The following is a 25346-nucleotide window of genomic DNA, read 5'->3' as shown; positions in this document are numbered from 1 at the left end:
GCCTGCTTTAACCACTAAACCACACTTCCATCTCAGAATTAAAATTAATGATAGCTTCGTGATCATCACTTGAACACATTTGTAATATGCAAGCAGAATGAAGTCCAGACCAGTAATATACATACTTTAATAGGGCCAATTTCACAAAAACAATTATGGGCCAGATCAGCTGGGAGGAAAAATGTAATCAGAAAAATGTGAATGATCATTGGGAATTATTTAATAACACCTTACTAGTTGCCCCAAAAGCCACAATCCCAAAACTGAGGAAGAAGGCTGGGCTGGTTAAACAAAGATTTGGTTTAGAGGGGAAGTGAAGGCAGCTATAAAAATAAAAAAATACTATATAACAAGTGGGGAAAAGGGCAAGTTGACAGTAATGAATATTAATCAGAAGTTAGGAATTGTAGAAAAGTTATAAGGGACTCAAAGAAAAATCTCTGGCCAGCAGAGTTAAGGACAATAAGAAGGATTGCTGAGTATGACTGCTCAGAGCTCCGGTACGAAACTGTAGAAAAACCTGAGTGTCTCTGGATTAAGTTTAGAAGTGTGTGCAACAAGTGTGATGTAGTGGTGGGAGTCTGCTATAGACCACCGGACCAGGGGGATGAGGTAGATGAGGCTTTCTTCCGGCAGCTCACGGAAGCTACTAGATCGCATGCCCTGATTCTCATGGGTGACTTTAATTTTCCTGATATCTGCTGGGAGAGCAATACAGCAGTGCATAGACAATCCAGGAAGTTTTTGGAAAGCGTAGGGGACAATTTCCTAGCGCAAGTGCTAGAGGAGCCAACTAGGGGGGGCGCTTTTCTTGACCTGCTGCTCACAAACCGGGTAGAATTAGTGGGGGAAGCAAAAGTGGATGGGAATCTGGGAGGCAGTGACCATGAGTTGGTTGAGTTCAGGATCCTGATGCAGGGAAGAAAGGTAAGCAGCAGGATATGGACCCTGGACTTCAGGAAAGCAGACTTCGACTCCCTCAGGGAACGGATGGCCAGGATCCCCTGGGGGACTAAATTGAAGGGGAAAGGAGTCCAGGAGAGCTGGCTGTATTTCAAGGAATCCCTGTTGAGGTTACAGGGACAAACCATCCCAATGAGTCGAAAGAATAGTAAATATGGCAGGCGACCAGCTTGGCTTAATGGTGAAATCCTAGCGGATCTTAAACATAAAAAAGAAGCTTACAAGAAGTGGAAGGTTGGACATATGACCAGGGAAGAGTATAAAAATATTGCTCGGGCATGTAGGAATGATATCAGGAGGGCCAAATCGCACCTGGAGCTGCAGCTAGCAAGAGATGTCAAGAGTAACAAGAAGGGTTTCTTCAGGTATGTTGGCAACAAGAAGAAAGCCAAGGAAAGTGTGGGCCCCTTACTGAATGAGGGAGGCAACCTAGTGACAGAGGATGTGGAAAAAGCTAATGTACTCAATGCTTTTTTTGCCTCTGTTTTCACTAACAAGGTCAGCTCCCAGACTGCTGCGCTGGGCATCACAAAATGGGGAAGAGATGGCCAGCCCTCGGTGGAGATAGAGGTGGTTAGGGACTATTTAGAAAAGCTGGACGTGCACAAGTCCATGGGGCCGGACGAGTTGCATCCGAGAATGCTGAAGGAATTGGCGGCTGTGATTGCAGAGCCATTGGCCATTATCTTTGAAAACTCGTGGCGAACCGGGGAAGTCCCGGATGACTGGAAAAAGGCTAATGTAGTGCCAATCTTTAAAAAAGGGGAGAAGGAGGATCCTGGGAACTACAGGCCAGTCAGCCTCACCTCAGTCCCTGGAAAAATCATGGAGCAGGTCCTCAAAGAATCAATCCTGATGCACTTGCATGAGAGGAAAGTGATCAGGAACAGCCAGCATGGATTCACCAAGGGAAGGTCATGCCTGACTAATCTAATCGCCTTTTATGATGAGATTACTGGTTCTGTGGATGAAGGGAAAGCAGTGGATGTATTGTTTCTTGACTTTAGCAAAGCTTTTGACACGGTCTCCCACAGTATTCTTGTCAGCAAGTTAAGGAAGTATGGGCTGGATGAATGCACTATAAGGTGGGTAGAAAGCTGGCTAGATTGTCGGGCTCAACGGGTAGTGATCAATGGCTCCATGTCTAGTTGGCAGCCAGTATCAAGTGGAGTGCCCCAAGGGTCAGTCCTGGGGCCGGTTTTGTTCAATATCTTCATAAATGATCTGGAGGATGGTGTGGATTGCACTCTCAGCAAATTTGCGGATGATACTAAACTGGGAGGAGCGGTAGATATGCTGGAGGGGAGGGATAGGATACAGAAGGACCTAGACAAATTGGAGGATTGGGCCAAAAGAAATCTGATGAGGTTCAATAAGGATAAGTGCAGGGTCCTGCACTTAGGACGGAAGAATCCAATGCACCGCTACAGACTAGGGACCGAATGGCTAGGCAGCAGTTCTGCGGAAAAGGACCTAGGGGTGACAGTGGACGAGAAGCTGGATATGAGTCAGCAGTGTGCCCTTGTTGCCAAGAAGGCCAATGGCATTTTGGGATGTATAAGTAGGGGAATAGCGAGCAGATCGAGGGACGTGATCGTTCCCCTCTATTCGACATTGGTGAGGCCTCATCTGGAGTACTGTGTCCAGTTTTGGGCCCCACACTACAAGAAGGATGTGGATAAATTGGAAAGAGTCCAGCGAAGGGCAACAAAAATGATTAGGGGTCTAGAACACATGACTTATGAGGAGAGGCTGAGGGAGCTGGGATTGTTTAGCCTGCAGAAGAGAAGAATGAGGGGGGATTTGATAGCTGCTTTCAACTACCTGAAAGGGGGTTCCAAAGAGGATGGCTCTAGACTGTTCTCAATGGTAGCAGATGACAGAACGAGGAGTAATGGTCTCAAGTTGCAGTGGGGGAGGTTTAGATTGGATATTAGGAAAAACTTTTTCACTAAGAGGGTGGTGAAACACTGGAATGCGTTACCTAGGGAGGTGGTAGAATCTCCTTCCTTAGAGGTTTTTAAGGTCAGGCTTGACAAAGCCCTGGCTGGGATGATTTAACTGGGAATTGGTCCTGCTTCGAGCAGGGGGTTGGACTAGATGACCTTCTGGGGTCCCTTCCAACCCTGATATTCTATGATTCTATGATTTTTTTTAATATATTAGAAACAAAAAGAATGCTGACAATGGTATTTTTAATATATTAGAAACAATAATAATGCAGAAAAGGCAGAAGTGTTTAATAAATATTTCTGTTCTGTACTTAGGGAAAAAACAGATTATATAGTCTCATCACATGGTGATAACACTCCTTCTATTCCACTAGTATCTCTGGAGGATGTTAAACAGAGATACTAAAGTTAGATATTTTTAAATCTGCAGGTCCAGATAACTTGCATCCAAGAGTTTCAAAACAGCTGGCTAAGGTCCTTACTGGACCATTAATGTTGATTTTCAATAAGTCTTGGAGCACTGGGGAAGTTTCAGAAGACTGGAAGAAAGCTAATGTGCCAATTTTTAAAAAAGGGTAAATGGGATGGCACTGGTAATTATAGGCCTGTCAGCATGACATCAATCCACAGCAAGATAATGGAGCGGGTGATATGGGACTCGATTAATAAAGAATTTTAAAAGGCTAATGTAATTAATGCAAGTCAACATGGATTTATGGAAAGTAGATTCTATCTGTGATAAATAAAGAGGGTGATAGCTCCCTTTGATGGACACCCACCCAACCAGTTAGCTGTAAAATCCCTCTTGGTAGCTGTTCTTTACTTGTTTTACCTGTAAAGGGTTAAAAAGTCCCCCAGGTAAAGAAAAAAAGTGGGCACCTGGCCAAAAGAGCCAATTGGAAGGTAGAACTTTTTAAAGCTGGGAAAGAAACTTTCCCTTTGTCTGTTGTTCTCTGGGCTGGAGGAAGAGCAGCCATGCTATAAGCAGCTTAAGCTGGGTATGATCATAAATCATCAGATCATGCCTAGAACTACTTATCTGAACTCAAAATGTGTAAGTAGATCAGAATGTTTAGCTAGACGCAATTAGGGTTATTTCTTTTATTTCATATTGGCTTGTGAACTCCTCTGTGCTAGCCCCAGATGCTTTTGTTTGCTTGTAACCTTTAAGCTGAACCCCCAAGAAAGCTATTTTGGGTGCTTGATTTTTGGAATTGCTCTTTTAAAATCTAGCCCTAAAAAAGCCTATGTTCCAAATGTATTTTCTTTCTTTTTGTTTTTAATAAAATTTACCTCTTTTAAAAACAGGATTGGATTTTTGGTGTCCCAAGAGGTTTGTGCATGTTGTTTGATTAGCTGATAACCACAGCTAATTTCCTTTGTTTTCTTTCTCAGCTCTTCCCCGGAGGGGGGGTGAAAGGGCTTGAGGGTACCCCACAGGGAGAAATTCCCAAGTGCTCCTTCCTGGATTCAAAGGGTTTGGGTTTTTTGCATTTGGGTGGTGTCAGCATTTACCAAGCCAGGGTCAGAGAAAAACTGTAACCTTGGGAGTTTAATACAAGCCTGGAGTGGCCAGTATTAATTTTTAAAATCCTTGCGGGCCCCACTTCTACACTCAGAGTGACAGAGTTGGGATTCAGCTTTGACACTGTCTAACTTGACATCTTTTTTTGATGACATTATGAGTTTGGTTGATAATGGTAATAATGTTGACGTAATATACATAGACTTCTGTAAGCTGTTTGACTTGGTATCGCACAACATTTTGATTAAAAACTAGAACGATATAAAATTAACATGGCACATTAAATGGATTAAAAACTGGCTAACTGATAGGTCTCAAAATGTAACAGTAAATAGGGGATTGTCATTGAGCCAGTATGTTTCCAGTAGGGTCCCGCAGGAATCAGTTCTTGGCCCTACTTGGCTATTTAATGTTTTTATCAATGACCTGAAAGAAAACACAAAATCATCCAGTTCTGGTGCCCACAATCCAAGAAGGATGTTGATAAATTGGACAGGGTTCAGAGAAAAGTCACAAGAATGATTAAAGGATTTGAAAACCTGCCTTACAGTGATAGACTCAAAGAGCTCACTGTATTTAGCATAACATAGAGAATGTTTACAGGAGACTTGATCACAGTCGATAAGTGTCTACATGGGGAACAAATATTTAATAATGGACTTTTTCAGTCTAGCAGAGAAAGGTCTAACACAGGGGTTCTCAAGCTTCATTGCACTGCAACCCCTTTCTGGCAACAAAAACTACTACATGACCCCAGGATGGGGGGACCTAAACCTGAGCCTGCCCGAGCCACGCTGCACCGGGCAGGTGGGCCAAAGCCAAAGCCTGAGCCCCACTACTCCAGGCAGAGGGGCCAAAGCCGAAGCCCAAGGGCTTCAGCCTCAGGCAGGGGACCTGTAACCTGAGTCCTGCCACCTGCTGAAGCCTTCAGTCTCAGGCCTCAGTGCCACGTGGTAGGGCTCGGGCTTTGGCCCGGGCAGCGGGTCCCAGCAAGTCTAACACTAGTCCTGGCAACCCCATTAAAACGGGATTGCAACCCACTTTGGGGTCCTAACCCACAGTTTGAGACCTGCTGGCTAACACAATCTGATGGCTGGAAGTTGAAGCTAGACAAATTCAGACTGGATATAAGGTGTAAATTTTTAACAGTGAAGGTAATTAACCCCGGAACGATTTACCCAAGGTCGTGGTGGATTCTCCATCACCGGCCATTTTTAAATCAAGATTGGCTGTTTTTCTCAAAGCTCTAGGAATTATTTTGGGGCAGGTCTCTGACCTGTGTTATCCAGGAGGTCAGACTAGATGACAATGGTCCCCTCTGGCCTTGGAATCTATGACTGAGTCCCTAGACTGAGAGTTCTACCACTGTTGTGTAACCCTCTGGGAAACTGTGAGTTGCTTTCCCTTCTAGTGACTACTAGGCTAAAGGGAAGTTTGGGAATAAAACAGGTGATGCCTGTTTTATGGCTCCCATCCTGAGGACTGGAGATCTCCCAGAGGGGCTGGAGGCCACAGAAAGCGAACTACAGATGGCTTGCCAGGAGAAATAGCAGCTGGCCACCCAGGAGACCAGAGGTCTCCTGATCCTGATGCTCAGTGAGCAAGAGGGAGAAATAGAGTCTCTGAGCTCAGAGCCCTCACAAATGCTGAGAGGAAGAAGGGGTTCCACCGACTGGGCTGGTGATGGTTGGAATTGTGAGACTGGCATTCAGAACTGTGGGGAGCTTGGGGAACCCTCTCCGGCATATGTGAATTTAGATGGAGTGTGTTTGTGTAACGTGCTGGGGGAATGTTTTGTTTTGGTAAGGGGGGAAGTCAGTGTTGCCAACTCCACATAGCAGGAAGTCACCAAACAAACCCTGAAAAGTCATTAGATGTAGCTGTTTAAGCACTCAAAAGGAGTAAAAAATGTCACCAAACAAAGTTTACAGAGAATTATACCCAGAGAATTCAACAGAGAATGTTTATATATACACACACACACACCCAGGCAAGTATAGTCACAAAATCGTTCACAAGCAGCTCAATAGTGTTAATAGAAACCATTCCATGCTCTTCTAAAGTATTCTTCCCTTCTTGTGTACTCAGGTATTGACCAGCTGCTTCAGGCCTTGGGAGAGAACACAACTCTCATAATTATAAAGGGAAGGGTAACCACCTTTCTGTATACAGTGCTATAAAATCCCTCCTGGCCAGAGGCAAAACCCTTTCACCTGTAAAGGGTTAAGAAGCTAAGGTAACCTCGCTGGCACCTGACCCAAAATGACCAATGAGGGGACAAGATACTTTCAAATCTGGGGGTGGGGAACAAAGGGTTCTGTCTGTCTGTGTGATGCTTCTGCCAGGAACAGATCAGAAATGCAAGCCTTCCAACTCCTGTTGAGTTAGTAAGTAAGCTAGCTAGTAAAATGTGTAAGATTTTCTTTTGTTTAATGGCTGGTAAAATAAGCTGTGCTGGAGGGAATGTATATTCCTGTTTTTGAGTCTTTTTGTAACTTAAGGTTTTGCCTAGAGATATTCTCTATGTTTTGAATCTGATTACCCTGTAAGGTATTTACCATCCTGATTTTACAGAGGTGAGTCTTTTACCTTTTCTTTAATTGACTGATTTTTCATTGTTCTTAAGATCCAAGGGTTTGGGTATATGTTTACCTGTACCAATTGGTGAGGATTATTATCAAGCTTTCCCCAGGAAAGGGGGTATAGGGCTTGGGGGGATATTTTGGGGGAAGACGTCTCCAAGTGGGCTCTTTCCCTGTTCTTTGTTTAAAACACTTGGTGGTGGCAGCGTACTGTTCAAGGACAAGGCAAAGTTTGTACCTTGGGGAAGTTTTTAACTTAAGCTGGTAAGAATAAGCTTAGGGGGTCTTTCATGCAGGTCCCCGCATCTGTACCCTAGAGTTCAGAGTGGGGAAGGAACCTTGACGACAACAACAAACTATCACAGCTCTGTGCTGTACTAGAAGGTGCATGACAAACTGGAGGACTAGGAACAAAAGGTCAACACGGCAACCTGAGATCTCTTATATCGACGAAACTAGCAGTCTGCGTGACCTGACGGGGCTGGAGACCCAGCCTCTGGGAGAGCTTGCAATGTTCTAAAATCACTGACAAGCAGTTCAGTAGTGTTAATAAAATCCATTCCATGCTCTTCTTACTACATTCTGCTGCACACCAGCAGCAACTACACCAGTACATTGTCATCATCAGAAGGTCACCCTCTGCTGATTGGGAAGGAAACTGCAGCCCTCTGCTGATTGGGAAGGATTCTCTGTACACTGCAGCCCAGGCTGGCTGGGGTTGCTTAATTTCAGCCGACTCTTTCTTGCCACCCTGGATTTGACCCAACAGGTTAGTGAAAGGGAGAGCCCAGAGCCAGGGGGAAGAGGGCATTCGCCTGGCCTGAGCTCAGCACTGCAGAGAGCCAAGAAAGTAGATTTAAAAACAAAAATCCACTTGCCAGACCCCTTCCGCCCACTTCCAGGGTTTCATTTCTGAAAACAGTTGGGCCCAGAGCCAGGGGAAGGAGTAAAGGGAAACTGAAATCAAGCTAGCTCCACCTTTGATCCTGTAATAAGGGCTTCATTCCTGGAGGCACGGTGACCCCCATCCCCTTGGGCACAGGGCCCTGTCTCATCCCACCCCACCTTCCATCCATGCGGCTCTCCTCACTGGCTAACCTGCCTCGCCCACCCAGCCCGCTTCATTACCCATCTTTCCCTGCATCACAGGCTGTGCTACCTACTACGGAGCAGCGAGAAAGAACATTTGGGTAAAAACAAGCCCTGGCTAATGTGCTGCTCTCTCCAAAGTGCGCCTGGCTTTAGCAAAGTATTCAATTAGCCTCCACAAACTTCTTTTCCTCGCCTGCAGATTACTGTGATCTCAGCCCAAGAAGTCCTGGAATGCGATTCCTTCTGAGGACATGCTCAATTGAGACATAATGACATTGACTTGGTGTGCAGCAGAATGTAGTAAGAAGAGCGTGGAATGGATTTTATCACCACTATCGAGCTGCTTGTGAATTATGTTATGACTATACATATTGGTGACTTCTTTCTCTGAATGTCACTGTAATTGGCAGCGAAAGTCGCTAGATTTGTCACTGGTCACTTTGACACTTATTTTCTCGCTAGGGAAACCAAAAAGTCACTAAATCTAGTGACAAAGTAGCTAAATTGACAACACTATGGGGCTGCACTGCCTGCCTGACGCTCAGACCCTGCTGCCTGGCCGCCTGGCGCTTCAGGGCTGGGGCCGCTGCAGCCATGCCACCCGGCCACCCAGCGCTCCGGGGCTGGCTGCCTGGCACACCGGGGGTGCTCTAGGCTCCTGCGGGGGAGGTGGGGCAAAAGGGGAGGGGGAGAGGGAGGGGAGGGGCCGAGGGCACAAGGGGAGGGGCCGAGGGCTAGCCTCCCCCAACGGGCAGGTCACAGGCCGCCCATGACCTGACGGGCCAGCCAGCTCCAGTTAAAAGCACCACTGCTCTCGAATGAAGGGTTTGTGTGTGGACTGGACTCAGATTAGGGGCAACACTTGAATTATAGCTCGAATTAACTCCGCACCACAGCCAAAACCTGAGACACTGAGCACAGCGGATGGGAGGTTTGGTCAGTGTGCAGAGAGGAGACCCTGCCTGTACCAGCCCCAAACTGCAGGGCTTATCTTTCATGCGCATGGGCACATGAACCAGCTCAACAGGCAGCAGCCTCTGGCAGTGAAAACTGAGCTGATCACTTACGGGTCATTGGACCAGCTGTGCAAAAACTGCAGCCTTCCTGTTAGGAGGTCAAAGTCTGCCCCGGCACAAGCAGGCGACTCCAGTGAGTTCTGGGGCTGGTTGTAGGTCTGGGCCCCTGTGGAGAACCCTCAGGCACATTCTGGGGAACAGGCTCCTCGGCTGAGCTCTTGCCAAGATCTCAGGTGGAATGGAAAAGCCAGACACCCCACCCCCAGCCCCTCCGGCAGAACCTCCTCCCGCCCAACCCATCACTTTCACTTTCATTTTTATTCCGCCTCACACTCAGAAAGCTGCAGTTTGGGGAGATTCTGTCCCCCTCATCTGATCCCAGCTCTTCCCCTTGGACTGGGAAGTGGGAAGAGCCCCAGGAAATCCTGTCACTTACTTTGCAAGCTCCAGGGAGGCAGCACCGTCTGCAGCATATGCTCCCAGCCTTGCACCGTATGGGTTGCCAGACTCCAGGAAGGAAGTCCTGGAGGAGGAAAACCCCGCCTCTGTGCAGACACACACACACACACACTCATGCCCCCTCACAGATATTTAAGTTATGTGGAGTCAAACAGGGCTCCTAAAGCAAGGGGATGACTGCCAGCTGAGCTGGAGGAGACTGGGCTCAGTCATGTCATAGAATCATAGAATATCAGGGTTGGAAGGGGCCTCAGGAGGTCACCTAGTCCAACCTCTGCTCAAAGCAGGACCAATCCCCAACTAAATCATCCCAGCCGGGGCTTTGTCAAGCATGACCTTAAAAACCTCTAAGGAAGGAGATTCCACCACCTCCCTAGGTAACACATTCCAGTGCTTCACCACCCTCCTAGTGAAAAACTGTTTCCTAATATCCAACCTAAATCTCCCCCACTGCAACTTGAGACCATTACTCCTTGTTCTGTCATCTGCTACCACTGAGAACAGTTAAGATCCATCCTCTTTGGAACCCCCTTTCAGGTAGCTATCAAATTCCCCCCTCACTCTTCTCTTCTGCAGACTAAATAATCCCAGTTCCCTCCTCTCCTCATAAGTCATGTGCTCCAGCCCCCTAATTATTTTCGTTGCTCTCCGCTGGACTCTTTCCAATTTTTCCACATACTTCTTGTATTGTAGGGCTCAAAACTGGACACAGTACTCCAGATGAGGCCTCACCAATGCTGAATAGAGGGGAATGATCATGTCCCTCAATCTGCTGGCAATGCCCCTACTTATACATCCCAAAATGCCATTGGCCTTCTTGGCAACAAGGGCACACTGTTGACTCATATCCAGCTTCTCATCCACTGTAACCCCCAGGTCCTTTTCTGCAGAACTGCTCTCTAGCCACTCAGTCCCTAGTCTGTAGCAGTGCATGGGATTCTTCCATCCTAAGTGCGGGATTCTGCACGTGTCTTTGTTGAACATCATCAGATTTCTTGTGGCCCAATCCTCTAATTTGTCTTGGTCCCTCTGTATCCTATCCCTACCCACTAGCGTATCTACCAATCCTCCCAGTTTAGTGTCATCTGCAAACTTGCTGAGGGTGCAGTCCATGCCATCCTCCAGATCATTAATGAAGATATTGAACAAAACCAGCCCCGGGACCTTCAGGCACTCCCCTTGATACCGGCTGTCAACTAGACATGGAGCCATTGATCACTACCCATTGAGCCCGATGATCTAGCCAGCTTTCTATCCACCTTATAGTCCATTCATCCAGCTCATACTTCTTTAACTTGCTGGCAAAAATACTGTGGGAGACTGTAACAAAAGCTTTGCTAAAGTCAAGGAATAACACATCCACTGCATTACCTAGGGAGGTGGTGGAATCTCCTTCCTTAGATATTTTTAAGGTCAGGCTTGACTAAGCCCTGGCTGGGATGATTTAGTTGGGGATTGGTCCTGCTTTGAGCAGGGGGTTGGACTAGATGACCTCCTGAGGTCCCTTCCAACCCCGATATTCTATGATTCTATGATTCCCCTCATCCATAGAGCCAGTTATCTCGTCATAGAAGGCAATCAGTTTGGTCACACATGACTTGCTCTTGGTGAATCCATGCTGACTGTTCCTGATCACTTTCCTCTTCTCTAAGTGCGTTCACGTTTTTAGGGTGAAAGGACAAAGTCAACCCACTAGGACTGGAAAGATCCCATTGTGACCATGGTGGGATAGAGGGGACAGCAACACCGCCTGGACACCACAGCCTGAACGACACAGTTCTCGCCGCAGAATGAGGCAGCAGGGGCACCAACAAGGCAAGCTGCCCCGCTACACCCCCAAGTGGGGTCATCCTCTTTGATACTTTCAGGCTGCTAACACTGCCAGTCAAGGGAGCCAACTGCAGCCAGTCGCAGGGTGGTTTGGGTCAAGTGGGCCCACTAGGGACTGGACTGAGAACCACAAACTCATTGCACTCAGGACTTCTCAGAGACCCAGTGTACTGGCAGCCTTAAGAGAAGGAGAACAGGTATCGGAGGCTGCATTTATCAAACAGCCCAGGACCACCATTGTCCCACTGCTAGCAGGGGATTCCTCAGTGCACTCTGGTCACTTTCTGCTGGCCTGGATGGAAATGCACAGAAAACCTGCAGAATGGGGGCTTCCTTAGCCAGTGCAATTGACGTAGCAGCGCTGCAGCCCTCCCACCCCACTGGTGTCCCCAGGGTGGGGGCAGGAAGGTGCTGGTCAGGGTATCCCAGGGGGGCTCTTGCAGCCAGGTCACAAGCTAGGAAATCTGGTAGTGCAGCTCTAATCTGTGCTGGGGGCCAAATGGGCTCCTGGCAGCACCAAGAGCACAGGCCATCCCTCCTCTATCCCTGAGCAGGGCTCAGCACCTACCCAGAGGTTCATTCTTCCCTGCCTCCCAGATACATGTAGGCACCTTGCATGAGATCTGCAAAAGCATTCAGCTCCAGATCCACAAAGGCATTTAGGCACCTAACTCCCATATATTTCTATGGGAGTTAGGAGCCTAAATACCTTCACAGATCTGGGGCTCAGGGTTGACCTAACTCTGCTCCCATGGAAATAGTAAAACTTCCATTGACTTCAACTGGAGCAGAATCAAGCCAACACTGAGCACTTTTGGAAATCCCATCCCTTTGCATAGTCCAACAGGACTTCTCTGGATACCCCAATGGATTCAGGGGCAGGTGCCCAGATCCTCCTGTCGGCATTTTGGCCATAGCAAAGGTTCTATGCCACTAGTATTTGCAATATTTCCTCACAAATCTTGTCTGTTTGCGGTTTGTTTTACTTATTGAACTAAGCAAAAAAAAGTGGGTTTGTGCCTTTTTTTGCTTCTTTCTGGTGCCTGAAGAAGACCCATTGGGGTGAAGGGGGCAGCCTCTGTCTGGTGTTTACCATGGAAAGCCCAGAATTTCAAATCCGAGCTTCCCTGGTTTTGCTGGAGGATCCAGAAATGTGTGTTGGGAGCATTCATGGCAGGAGTGTTGAACCTTTAGGAATCTGCCAACTCTTCATGGGGTGTCTGAGTCTGTGCTCTGGGAAGCTGTGCTGAGACCCACAATGCAATGATCCAACAGCAGATGAAAGGAGTGCTGTGCAGGGATACGGAGTAGGTGTTTCCCTGCTAAACGATCTGCTGTGATTTGCACTGTTACAAGGGCCTATGGGGCAACAAACATATACATACAACTGAAGTACCTATGTAACCCACACACCTTCTGTGTGTGGTGTTCTGTCCCATCTAGTGGCACTGAGACCACTTAAAGAGAGAGAGAAAATGAGTCTGCTCTGCCACCTTAGCTAACAGGCAGTTGGCTTTTAGCTCATGAGGTAGAGGCTCATGCACTAAGCTCCAGAGGTCCTTGGTTCGATCCTGCCCACCGAGAACTGGGGTCTGTCGGTTTTACACCTGCACCTGTATGCTTGTTGGCTAGTATCCCTGGAGCCCTGTTGTAAGAATGTGGCAGCAGCCCAGAGGCTGGGCCCAGCTGTAATGACACAGCGGCAGGGACATGGGCTGCACTGAGCCAAGTGATAATCGGGAAGTTCAGCTTCAGACATCAGAACTCCTGGGAGCCAGCCCTGCCCCTTTGGAACATGCCCTGCAGTACTGGACAGCTGGGGCAGGGGAGGCACAAATCCCGCAGCCGTGGTTAGCCCCACTTAGCCACAGGGCGTCACTGTTGCTCTGCAGCCGAAAATGCAGCTCTCCTGCAGCAACTGGATGTATGTCCTGCCCCTTGCCCTCTCCTGCTGCTGTCTGGCTTGGGGGCCAGCTGTTGCAGGGCTCGATTCCAGCCCTTCTCTGAGGGGTACTGCCAGCTGGCCATGACACCAGCCAGGCAAGGTGGCAGCCTGGCGTAAGGAGCACAGGGGCGGTGCTGTGCGCCTCTGGTAACAGCCCAGCACATTCCCCGCCCAGCAGGCCTGAGCCTGTGCTTCTGCCCGCCTGGGGGGCCACAGCGTCATGCTGGAGAGGACCAGACGGACCTTCGCTGTCAACCCAGCCTGGGCAGCGGGATGGCGGCAGGGCTCGGCAGCGGCTGTGCAATTCCCTGGGCCAGCTGCTGTGCCCGGTCCAGACTTCGGGGGCCCAGACAGCTCGTGTGACAGGTCAGCGCGGGGAGGCAGCTCTACGGGACACAGCCCCGAGCGCCGGGACTGTCCCTATAAAACGGGGCCTCTGGGCTCCCTGTCTGGGCAGGGCAGGGCCGCTGCAGTAGCAACAAGGAGCGAAACACAGCGGCTTTCCCGGCGCCCCGCGGGAGCAGCGGGCCCCGCGCGGCCGCCCCGCGCCGACCCTCCTCTCCGCGCGCCGCGCGCCCGGCGGCCTCGGGGCGGGCAGCGCCGGGAGGCGGAGTCAGCCCGTCAGACGGGGGCGGGGTCTCGGGGGGGCGCTTGTCGCGGGGCCCTGAGCTGGGAGGAGGAGCCAATGCGGGGGGCCCCAGCGAGGAGGGGGGAGGGAGGGGGCGGAGCAGGTCACGTGGGGCGGGGCGACAGGGACGGCTCAGCTCTCGGATAGTGACGCGAGACTTAGTGGGATTCGGGGGCGGGCCCAGGTCGCTGTTTCCCCATTGGTTGGTGTCTGCCCCGCGTGGTTGCTAGGAGACAGGTGTAAACAGAGCGGAAAGCTGCCGGACGCGGCATGGCAACGAACTACAAAGCGGGGCAGGTGAGAGCCGGGGGGCGGGCACCCCCCTGGGACCCCCCACTGACCCCGACCCCGGCCCCACCCCCCCCCGCGGGCCGCCACCGACCCCGGCCCCCCCCCCGCGGGCCGCCACCGACCCCTGCCCCAAACCCCCGCGGGCCGCCACCGACCCCCCCCCCGCGCGGGTCCCCACCGACCCCCCCCCCCCGCGCGGGTCCCCACCGACCCCGGCCCCACCCCCCCCGCGGGCCGCCACGGACCCCGGCCCCCCCCCCGCGGGCCGCCACCGACCCCGGCCCCCCCCCCGCGGGCCGCCACCGACCCCTGCCCCAAACCCCCGCGGGCCGCCACCGACCCCGCCCCCCCCGCGCGGGTCCCCACCGACCCCTGCCCCAAACCCCCGCGGGCCGCCACCGACCCCTGCCCCAAACCCCCGCGGGCCGCCACCAACCCCCCCCCCGCGCGGGTCCCCACCGACCCCGGCCCCACCCCCCCCGCGGGCCGCCACGGACCCCGGCCCCCCCCCGCGGGCCGCCACCGACCCCTGCCCCAAACCCCCGCGGGCCGCCACCGACCCCTGCCCCAAACCCCCGCGGGCCGCCACCGACCCCCCCCCCGCGCGGGTCCCCACCGACCCCGCCCCCCCCCCCGCGGGTCCCCACCGACCCCTGCCCCAAACCCCCGCGGGCCGCCACCGACCCCGGCCCCCCCCCCGCGGGTCCCCACCGACCCCTGCCCCAAACCCCCGCGGGCCGCCACCGACCCCCCCCCCCCGCGCGGGTCCCCACCGACCCCCCCCCCCGCGCGGGTCCCCACCGACCCCTGCCCCAAACCCCCGCGGGCCGCCACCGACCCCTGCCCCAAACCCCCGCGGGCCGCCACCAACCCCCCCCCCGCGCGGGTCCCCACCGATCCCCCCCCCGCGCGGGTCCCCACCGACCCCGGCCCCTCGCGGGCTCTCCCTGGCCCTACCCCCCACCCACCCACCCACGGCCGGGAATTCGGAATCATGCTCACCCCCTTTATAGCATAGGAAACTAAGGCCCAGTGGGAAGCAACTTGTCCGAGGTCGCAGTGCAGGTGTGACCAGGGTCCCTGGCTCCGAGCTGACGCGTGACTGGCTCCCACCCCGGGCTCCTTCCCCCAGGCCAGGCTGCCTGGCCACAGGGCTGTACTGGAAGCTCACGACCTTGGTGTTTCTGGGTTGCTTCACAGGACCCAAGGGTGGCTCACATGCATCCCAAGCAGGAATAGGGTTTTGTGAGCCCTCCTCACCACCTGCCCCCTGCTGTTAAGGGCACAAGGGTGTCAGTGCAGTAGGAGGGGCTGGAGAGACCTCTGGCAGGGGAGGAGGAGGTAGGTTTGGGGGATGAGCCATCCCAGGCTATTTAAGCATACCCTGAGTACCTGCAGTGGGCAGTGGAGCTCTCTGGCTCTGTTTAATGGCCTGCCCCCTCTCTCTTTTGCAGTATGAGGATGCCTTCACTGCACAGAATTTGCAAAACTGGACCCTGCCCAAGCTCTACAAGGAGGTAGGACCTCTCTGCCCTCACCCTGCATTGCCTCTGCTTCCCTTTCATGGAGACGGGTTCCAGAGCTCTATGCAGGCCTGGCTATACTGCATCTGTACCTCACCTGTGCAGAAAGGGTGGCTGCACCATCTCACAACAGAGCCTGTGCCCCACTGGCCACCTCTGCTGTTCTTCCTGGCTGCTCCTCTAACATGAATTGGAACCCAATGGAGTGGTGTGGCAATAAGATAGTGTCAATGGAGCCAGAGTAATCTGGAGACAGACCCTGCCTCCCACTTGCCTCTGTGCTGGGATCAGACCAGAGTGGGCCAGGCAGCCAGTTTGGGGACCTATGCGTTTGGATCCCATGCAGCTGGGAAACCCTGTTTGTCCAGTGCTGACAGCCAGGCTGGTGGACTCCCGCTGCCCTCCCAGGCACTCCCTCATAGACCAGCCTGAGTGGCTGTGTCCGTCCATTTCTGTTCTACCTATACATGGACACTTTAACCCCTGTTGTTTTCCTTCTGCCCTCAGCACCCCTCTGCCCGGGAAGGCTACACCCAATTTGTAGCCAATGACCGAGGACACCTGCTCCCTGCAGTGCCACGTTCAAAGGTGAGTGGGCTAGTTTGGCTCCTGTTTCCTAAGCAGTTTTCAGGTTTTGGAGTTGGGAGCCCTGCGAGTGGGCAAGTAACTATCTGCCTTGTCTCTGGTGCCCATCACCATCGTATCTAAGCCCTTCCAGGTACATCAGACCTGCACTGTGAAGGCTAGAGGGAACTAAACTGAGCAGCAGTGCCCAAGCCCTGGGTGATCAGATGGTGACGACTCCTCTTCTTCATGTCCCGTTGTTGAATCACATTGAGTAGTTAACCCTGAAGGCCCCTGCCCGTTAGCACTCAGTGCTGGTGCTGGCCCAGGGAGGGGTGTGGTCACAAACAGATGGGGATGTGCCCATGAGCCCCCACCGCAGAAGCTGCTGCATTTTGCCCTTCCTGGCCGCGGTTTGAGGGAGTTCTGTGTGGGGAAGGTATTTTCTAACCATGAGCTGGGAAACCAGCTGGCTTTATACAGAGCCCATCTTTCCCGGGGCATCCAATCCACTGTGCAGAGCCCTCTCCTGGGAGGACTAGCTCTGCCTGGTAAGGTGAAAGCTCAGGCTGTGCCTCCCTCAGAGAGGGTGCAGCTAGCCAGTGCCAGTATTTAGTCACCCTAGGAAACTGGTGCGGAGGAGCCGGAGGCAGTAGCTGGATTCCTGGGTTGTTCCTGCCCCCCTCAGAACCAGAGCTAAGGAAGCTACAATTGTGCGTGAACCTGGTTGTTGCTGGCTCGATTTTCCTCTGGGGGCAGGAAGCTTTGGGTAATGGGGTTTCACTGCCAGCTGGCTGGGTTCAGCTCCCTTCAAACATGGCTGTAGCAGTCCTTTGATGACAGTGCAGACAGGGCTGCTCTGTCTCACAGAGAAGTTCCCAGGGCTCTGCTGCCAAAGACCAAAGCCATCTCCCCCTGCCCTGCAGGCTTCCCCCTGGGGAACATTTATGGGAACCTGGGAGATGCCACTGAAGATTCCCCCAACCAAACTGAACCTGACCTCTCGCTCGGCTGCCGCAGCCTCGCACCTCACCAACTGGATCCACAAGTCCACCGCACTGACCAGCGCCTGCAACGGCCTCCGCCCGCAGATCACCGGCAAGGTAGGGAGCCCTGCGTGCAGGGGCCACACCTTCCTACAGGGAGCAGGTGGCACCAGACACCTGTTTGCCGAGGTTTGGGTTGAACTCTTGCAGAGCAGAATTGGAGGGGGGGGCTTGTGGGCCTCCTCAATGGGCACTAGGAAATTGCAAGTGTATATAACTGTTGGTATTAATCTGTGCCTGCCCTGACTGACATGAGGGTGTCTGGGTCTCTGGGCTGGGCAAGTCATCAAATAGTAGCTGTGCCCCAAAATACCAAGGCCGGGGTTTATGAAGCCAGCTGGGTGTGTCCCGAGGGCAGATTTCAAGGACACTCTCCTAGCCTCTTCTCCATCCTTTCAGAGCGTATTTAATCTCCTGAACATGGCAGTCTGTGCCGTGCTGGGGAGGGGCTGACTCAGCTGCATGGCAAAGGCACCTTGAAGGGCTGCCACCCCCCAATCTGCAACCCACATGCACAAATAAAACCCTAATCTCTGTACTTAGCACAGCAGAGGCTAATGCTGAGGGTTCGGTCTCATCTCACGATGGCCATGGGCTCTGGAAACTGACAGCTCCTGGTATTTGGGGAGTGGAACCTTCTCCTCCCCCCTGGTTTGGTCCCTTTCCCATTGGGTAGGTGCTGGGGGGTTTTCTCTGCTGGCTTGTAGGGCTGCATTGGCCGGTGTGACAGGGCTGCTGGGTTCAGTATAGCATTGATTGTGTACCCTGCCGTGGCAGCTTGGGGCGTGTGCCCATGCAGTCCTGCAGCTGTGCCAGCAGGGGGTGCTCACAAACCACAGCTGCCCAAAGTGGGAGCTGCCCAGAATGCAGAAATGCCCCTGCCCCAGCTGCTCCTGGTAGTGCTGAGTGGCATCTCTTTGCTTACCTGACAAACTCACTCTTGCACAGAAGCCCATGCCCCAAGCAGGTGGGGACCTCTGTCCACATTGCCCTCCCAAGGGAGGGGCTTGGAACCATAGACCTACAGGTGAAGGTAGGTCATGTTGGACATGCTGCCCAGGGCAGGAAGAAGGGGCTTTTGGTAGGAGGTAGGCAGGTCAGGCCTGACCAGTTCTCCCAGCGGCCAGAAGCCCTTCTTGAACTCATGGGATTCTGGCCAGCGCCCGAATCCCATGAGTTAACATCTCTAAAGGGTTAACTTTGCAGCACTGACAGTAAGGTCTCCAGTGCCGCTGGAGTCAGTGATGAAAGCAGATGGTCCCTGGCCGGTGCTTAAGCGGCACCAGCTCATCCTCAGGTGTCAGTGGAAACAGCCTGCTGCAGCAGCACTGCGGAAGGGAAGGGGTTACAGCCAGCCTGGGGAGGGACCTAGGAACGTGGAGACCCAGGCAGGGAAAGAACTGCAGCAAACCCCCTCTCTGCATGGGGGCCCAGGTGAAGAGCCCAACTGGCAGTAAAGAGCTTGCCTATAGTGCCAGCTCTGCTCTTCACATCCCTCTCCCCCTCTGGCTTCGCATGCTCCTCCCTGGCACTGATGGCCTCTTCCTCCCCAAACAGCCCCGAGAGCCTGAATCACACACACAGACCACAAAGGAGCTTTCCAATAAGAACAGTCGGGCATCTGGCAGAGGCTCCGAGGGCCCCAGGTCCTCAGCCAAAATGCCCCCTGAAGAGGAGGCTTATCACAAAGGATCCACCACCCCCAAGGTCCCACTGTCACGCCAGCCTGGCTGCATGGACGTTCGAATCAAAGGAGCTACCTCCCAAGAGATCTCAGGTTCACACCAGCCAGGCTCAAAGGAGGCTTGGCACAGAGGAAGTGTGTCATCTGAAGTCCCATTGTCACGCCAGCCTGGCTGCATGGATGTTCGAATCAAAGAGATCTCTTCACCCAAAGTCCCAGCTTCCAACCGACCTCCTTCAAGGGAGGCTAATCCCAGGCGAGCCATCTCTGCCGAAGTCCCAGCTGGAAGTCGACCTGGGTCAATGGAGGCTAAAGCCAAAGGAGTCAGCTCACCTGAGCTTGTGGCTTTATGTTGTTCTGGGTCAATAGAGGCCAACCCCAGGGGAGCCATCTCGCCTGAGGCCTTGGCATCAGGCCGCCCTGGTTCAAAGGCTAGCGAAGCAGCTGAGACCCAGAAGAGGATGTCAAGGAGGGTAGCGGAGGGGAACGGGAGCATGTCGCCCAAGATGGAAGGGTCAGCGAGACCCCAGTCCTGCCCTGAAGAAAGATTTGGGCAAACATTCAACTGAAGGTCAAAGCAAATTCTATGTCCGAGACACGAACGCTAATGAGACCAAGGACAAACATCTTGCTCAGCATTTCAAGCCTTCTGGCCCTTTACTTTCTTCAGTTCTAGTCACCTCCATCCCCAGGCTGGTGGTGTTTCCTTTCCCTCCATCTAGCTGTAAATCTCAACTTTTAATCCTGTTTGTGAGCTAGTTTCTTTGCGAGTAGGAGCTTCCCCCCACATAAGAGTGAGCCCAACTGACCCAGCAGTGACACAATCGACTTCCCAGCCTGTCGAGCCCCAAGGTTGGGGCTCTCAGACCAAGATGCTGCCTCACAGGGACATTCACCCATATGCACAAATCGCTTTTCAACCTGAGCGTGGGAACAAAACCAGCCAGGGTTGATGCCCAGGTTGGCAAGAGGGTGATTGGTTCTGAAGGAGCCCAAGTGATGCTGATGATTCGACAGTACCATGTGGCCAGCGTGTGTGTTCATTGTAATCAACCCAAAAATAAAACTAAAAAAAACTAAAAAAATTCTCCCCTCACTTTTCATTTACCAGCATTAGCATCAACAAAAATGATTAGGGGACTGGAACACATGAGTTATGAGGAGAGGCTGAGGGAGCTGGGATTGTTTAGCCTGCAGAAGAGAAGAATGAGGGGGGATTTGATAGCTGCTTTCAACTACCTGAAAGGGGGTTCCAAAGAGGATGGCTCTAGACTGTTCTCAATGGTAGCAGATGACAGAACGAGGAGTAATGGTCTCAAGTTGCAGTGGGGGAGGTTTAGATTGGATATTAGGAAAAACTTTTTCACTAAGAGGGTGGTGAAACACTGGAATGCGTTACCTAGGGAGGTGGTAGAATCTCCTTCCTTAGAGGTTTTTAAGGTCAGGCTTGACAAAGCCCTGGCTGGGATGATTTAACTGGGAATTGGTCCTGCTTTGAGCAGGGGGTTGGACTAGATGACCTTCTGGGGTCCCTTCCAACCCTGATATTCTATGATTCTATGATCAGTGGCAGGCCATGGGCTAGCACTCACCATCCACTCCCACAAGCATTAGCACCCAGGGCCACGGGCCGGCGCACAGCCTCCACTCCCCCAAACGTTAGTACCCAGGGCCACTCACCCTCCACTGCCGCCCATCCACTCTGGCTCCTGACAGCATGCTCAATGCTGCACCATCAGACCATGCTAGAACACAGTATGCTGGGCCTCTTGCTCTCCACAGGTCCTGTCTTTGTTCTAATTGCAGGGGGGCTGCAATCTTCTCCATTTCAGGCCGATTAGGTGCAGCTCTGGGGCTCCTGGTGAGATGCCCTTGCAGCCTTCAGCCACAAGCGGCCTCACCAAGTTTGAGGTGTTGAGTGCTTTCCTGCAGGGCTGGCTCTTCTACTAGCACAGCTAGGAGCTTCCCTCACCCCTGGAACAACATCCAATGTGGGGCAGTCTAGAGTCATGGAAAAAAACGCAGCGCCAGTCCCCAGGGGGGCTCAGTGATGTTCTGACTCTGTCCCAAAGGGATACAGGCTGCAATCCCTCAGTATTGCACCACCTGTAGCCTCACCTTTTCAGGCTGGCTCTTCTCTGCCCAGCATGGGGGACGGCGAGCCAGGCCTAACGCACTCAGCGCTGGCAGAAGAATCATCCTTTCTGAAGCCTGGGGGATAGGGGTGCTTTCACTGCACTGTAGGGCCCCTGTGCTTGTCTAAAATGCAGTGATGAGCGGCAGGCTGGGGGGGGGCCGCGGGGGGCTGGCAGGGGCTAGGAAACCCAACACCTTTCAGCAGCTGGTCTGAACCCAGCCCAGGATTGGCATGAGCCAGAGAGGGGATGCAATGCACAGAACAGCTATCAGATTGTGGGAGCAGGGGGCCTTCTGCTCTTCCTAACGGGCATCTTCGAGCTCCCTAACAGCAGCCCCAGAGAGGCCACAGCTTGAACGGAGATGGAGGCTGGGTGGAGCTCTCCAGGGCAAGACCTGTGGCCAAGGGAAGCTGGCCCTGCAGCACCTTTATTAGCATCAATTTTCATTACAGAAAAATAATTTAAGAAGAATCAGGCTGGAGGACAACATGCCTCAGCTGTAAAATGCATCACCTGGCCAAGGCCTTCAGTGCACCCGCTCCTGACTGGCCACCACCTAGAGCTAGGCTATGGCACTCACACTCCCAGCCTCTCAGCTAGACAATGCCACCACCAGGGCCCAGCATTAGGCTCCTCCATACTCATCCTGCCATCTGCCCTCGCACTCCGACTCACCTCCCTTTGCTAGTCCCAGCCTGAAGAACAGTTTGAGCAGCAGCAGCTGTGGAGCATGAGTGGGCAAGGGTGCACAGGACTGGATCCTCCCAAACCCACCCTGGCATGCCTCCCATCAAATAAAAGCCACACCCCACTCCTGCCCAGTGCCTCCTAGCGAGCCCAGAACAATCGCCAGGAATTTAACCAGTCGGCCAGTGACATCCACCCCACTCTCTTAGGGTGGGACGCAAGCCCAGGGTCAGATTTTACAAGGCAGGTTTCAAATGGACAGAAAAATTGTAGGCAACGCACCAGAAAGGGCACGATGAAAACATGGCTGCCCCAATTTCTGCAACTGTAAAACCAGCGCCTGCCTCTGTTGCTTCTCCCCCAGAGTTACCAGGGTCCTGGGCTGCCCTGATTCCCCAGAACTCAGAGCATGTCTTCCCATCTCTCTGTCTGCATTGAAGCCAACTTGGTACCGGGAGCGTTTGTGAGAGGTAATTAGGCATGGCAAAGTCCAAACATAACAGTTGGCATATGCCAAATCTCTTGATTTCAAATCAAGAGGACTCCAATTAAAAGTCATTTCAGCAACTGCAACATGAAATTGGTTTAAGGGCTGAAATACAATTTTCATTCTGAGAGAAGGTAACTCCTGCTGAGCTGCCATCAGTGGATGGCTGCAGAATACAGCTACAAAGCACGTGGGATTGAGTTTGTGTCCATCGTCCCCACACACACACTTTCTGATGCGGAGGGGAGGGCTAGAGCTCTTTTTTTTTAAAAAAAAGATATTTGTCCCCGCTTGATTTTTGAATTTGGAGATTCAGGTTTTCTCTGGGCTTGGAGACCTCTGTGGTGAATGAGGAACCAGTGAGGATGATATCGCAGGAGCCAGAAGTGAAAGCTGAACACCTGGCAGAAGGAAGGGTTTGTTCAGACTGTTACACTCCTGTGTTTGCTTTTGCTGTTTTATGTTTTGCAATTTTGTAATTGTAAACTGGGAATCATCACGCAGGTGTTTCTAGTAGGATCCCGCAGGGACTGGTTTTCCGCCCTATGCTATTTAACACTTGTTTCAATAAATTTGAAGAAAACATAAAATCGTCACTGATAAAGTTTGCAGATGATACAAAAATCGGGGGAGTGGTAAGTAATGAAGAGGACAGGTCACCTGGTAAACTGGGTGCAAGCAAATAATATGCATTTTAACATGGCTAAACGTAAACATATACATCTAAGAACAATGAATGTCAGTCATGCTTACACAACAGGGGCCTCTCTCCTAGGAAGCACTGACTGGAAAAGATTGGAGGATCATGGTGGATAATCAGCTGAATCTCTGGATCACTTCCAACGGGAATCTCGAGTAGAAGTAGAGGCGTTATTTTACCTCTGCACTGGACTGTTGGAATACTGTGTCCAGTTCTGAAGTCCAGAATTCAAGAAGGATGTTGATAAATTGGGGAGGGTTTAGAAAGCCATGAGAACAATTAAAGGATTAGAAAACATGCCTTACAGCAGGGGGCAGGCAAACTTTTTGGCCTGAGGGCCTCATTGGGTTTCAGAAATTGTATGAAGGACTGGTTAGGAGAGGGGGTTGTGGCCCAGCCTCCACATCCTATCCCCACCACACACATCCCCCCCAGGACCCCTGACCCATCCAACCACCCCTCCTCCCTGTCCCCTGACTGCCCCCTGCCACCCCATCCAACTCCTCCTCCTTCCTGACTGCCCCCCGGGACCCTAGTCCCCATTCAACCCCTGTTCCTGCCCTGACCCCCATCCACACCCCCACCCTCTGATCACAACCTCGAACTCTCCTGCCCCGGCACCCCTTACTGCGCTGCCTGGAGCACCGGTGGCTGGCGGCACTACAGCCGTGCCATGCTGCCACCACGCAGCACAGAGCACCAGGTCTGGCTGGGCTCGGCAGCTGTGCTGCCCCAGGAGCTCACAGCCCCACCGCCCAGAGCACTGTGCCGGCGGCGGAGTGAGCTGAGGCTGCAGGGGAGGGGGGGGACAGCAGGGGAGGGGCCAGGGGCTAGCCTCCCCCGACCAGGAGCTCAGGGGCTGGGCAGGAGGGGCCTGTGGGCCATAGTTTGCCCACTTCTGCCTTACAGTGATAGACTCAAGGAGGCCAATCTACTTAGCTTAACAAAAAGATGGTTAAGGGGTGATTTGATCGAAGTCTCTAAATATCTAAATGGGGAACAAATATTTAATAATGAGCTCTTCAGTCTATCAGAGAAAAGTATAACACGATCCAGTGGATGGAAGTTGAAGCTAGAAAAGTTCAGACTGAAAAGAAGTGTCAATTTGTAACAGTGAGAGTAATTAACCATTGGAACAGTTTACCAAGGCTCAGGGTGGATTCTCCCTCACGGACAATTTTTATATCAAGTTTGGACGTTTTTCTAAAAGCTCTGCTCTTCGACTGATTTTGAGGCGTTTCTCTCCTGTGTTATCCAAGGGGTCAGACAAGATGATCACAGTGGTCCCTTCTGGCCTTGGAATTTATGAATCTAACATCAGTGACTAACCCTTTGGATAAAGGAAGCCTTTGCAAGACTCCACCCCTTCCCTTTTAACTAGGGCTTTTAGTGCTCCCTTCATAGACATCCTGAGACTCCTGGACAGACATCCCCCAGAAAAACCAAGACAAGCAGACTGGAGGCTGCTAATATTTCTAAAAGCAAAAAAACCCTTTCATCCCCTGCTAGGCCCCCTGATCCAGCACAGACATGGTGCCCACACCCCATCTTGTATAAATGCTTTTCAGGGCACTTTAAGCAGACACTCCTCTATCCAGTCACCACTTGCACCAGGCCCTGACCTTACCACTGGGGCCTCCAGATCAGTCCATGCTTCTGCTTGGTCACTACTCGCCTGGCTCACTTGGGGTGGGGAATTACCAGTGAAAGACTAAAGCTGGTAGCCACCAAAAGGCAGCGCTGTTTGCTGGCTCCATGACATTGGACGGGAAGAGGGATCATCTCTCTGCCTCCTCCGGGAGAGGTGCCCATGCACCACTGCCTCTCTGGGTCTGCACCTTCACTGACAGTTTTAGGGCACTCCCCCCACACTGCTCTGTCACCAGCACTGACTAGAGTGGTTATAGCCACATGCATCTTAACCCAATGGCAACCCACACTAGGGCCTAGAGCTGTCAGGGGAGTTATAACCTCACTGTTACTCTCCGAGGCCAAATCGTCACTGGACACCAAAGCACCCAGAGCTGAAGCATTGTGTGGGGCAGTGTGAGAGGAACCTTGTGCTGCTATTGCTGGTCCTGGAGCCACTCTGGAGACAGAGGAATTCATGTTTCAGGATAGTCCATGCTGGCTCCACCACATCGACAGGAGGGGGAGGAAAACCTCTCCTACAGACAGTAGAGTCAACAGCTCCAACTGCTCCATAGAGGAGGCAGAGCCCCTGAATAGGAAGG

At 52.4% G+C, this 25346-nt stretch overlaps 2 protein-coding genes across 3 annotated transcripts in view; one reads left to right on the top strand and one right to left on the bottom strand.

Annotated features, from left to right (window-relative positions):
• The window catches only part of LOC140902916 (NACHT, LRR and PYD domains-containing protein 12-like), a 34136-nt gene extending 24533 nt beyond the window's left edge, over window positions 1-9603 (bottom strand). The window contains exons 1-2 of the mRNA XM_073323501.1: window positions 9567-9603; window positions 9182-9308 (exon numbers count right to left, since the gene is read on the bottom strand). Of these exons, the coding sequence (XP_073179602.1) occupies window positions 9182-9308; window positions 9567-9603 (164 nt within the window). The remainder of the gene's footprint in view (window positions 1-9181; window positions 9309-9566) is intronic.
• A 3769-nt stretch (window positions 9604-13372) lies between these two features.
• Window positions 13373-20339, top strand: CFAP126 (cilia and flagella associated protein 126). Of its 2 annotated transcripts, none has more exons than XM_073323054.1 (5): window positions 13373-13730; window positions 15738-15800; window positions 16314-16394; window positions 17297-17473; window positions 18974-20337. In XM_073323054.1, the coding sequence occupies exons 4-5, from the start codon at window positions 17318-17320 to the stop codon at window positions 19667-19669; spliced, it is 852 nt and encodes a 283-aa protein (XP_073179155.1). In that variant the 5' UTR covers window positions 13373-13730; window positions 15738-15800; window positions 16314-16394; window positions 17297-17317; the 3' UTR covers window positions 19670-20337. The 2 variants fall into 2 exon arrangements, with proteins under 2 accessions (XP_073179155.1, XP_073179154.1); XM_073323053.1 differs by lacking the exon at window positions 13373-13730 and adding an exon at window positions 14213-14289 and having other exon boundaries at window positions 18974-20339.
• Window positions 20340-25346: the final 5007 nt, after the last annotated feature.

This window comes from Lepidochelys kempii, chromosome 24, assembly GCF_965140265.1.
Source record: "Lepidochelys kempii isolate rLepKem1 chromosome 24, rLepKem1.hap2, whole genome shotgun sequence".
Taxonomy (NCBI): Eukaryota; Metazoa; Chordata; order Testudines; family Cheloniidae; genus Lepidochelys; species Lepidochelys kempii.
This window is presented reverse-complemented; position numbering and strand designations above follow the sequence as displayed.

Bases quoted from the DNA above. Each gene is read 5' to 3' on its own strand.
- CFAP126 (XM_073323053.1), top strand. From the start codon at position 14,263: ATGGCAACGAACTACAAAGCGGGGCAG. The intron at 14,290-15,737 runs GTGAGAGCCGGG...TCTCTTTTGCAG, and splicing joins CGAACTACAAAGCGGGGCAG to TATGAGGATGCCTTCACTGC. The intron at 16,395-17,296 runs GTGAGTGGGCTA...CCTGCCCTGCAG, and splicing joins CTGCAGTGCCACGTTCAAAG to GCTTCCCCCTGGGGAACATT.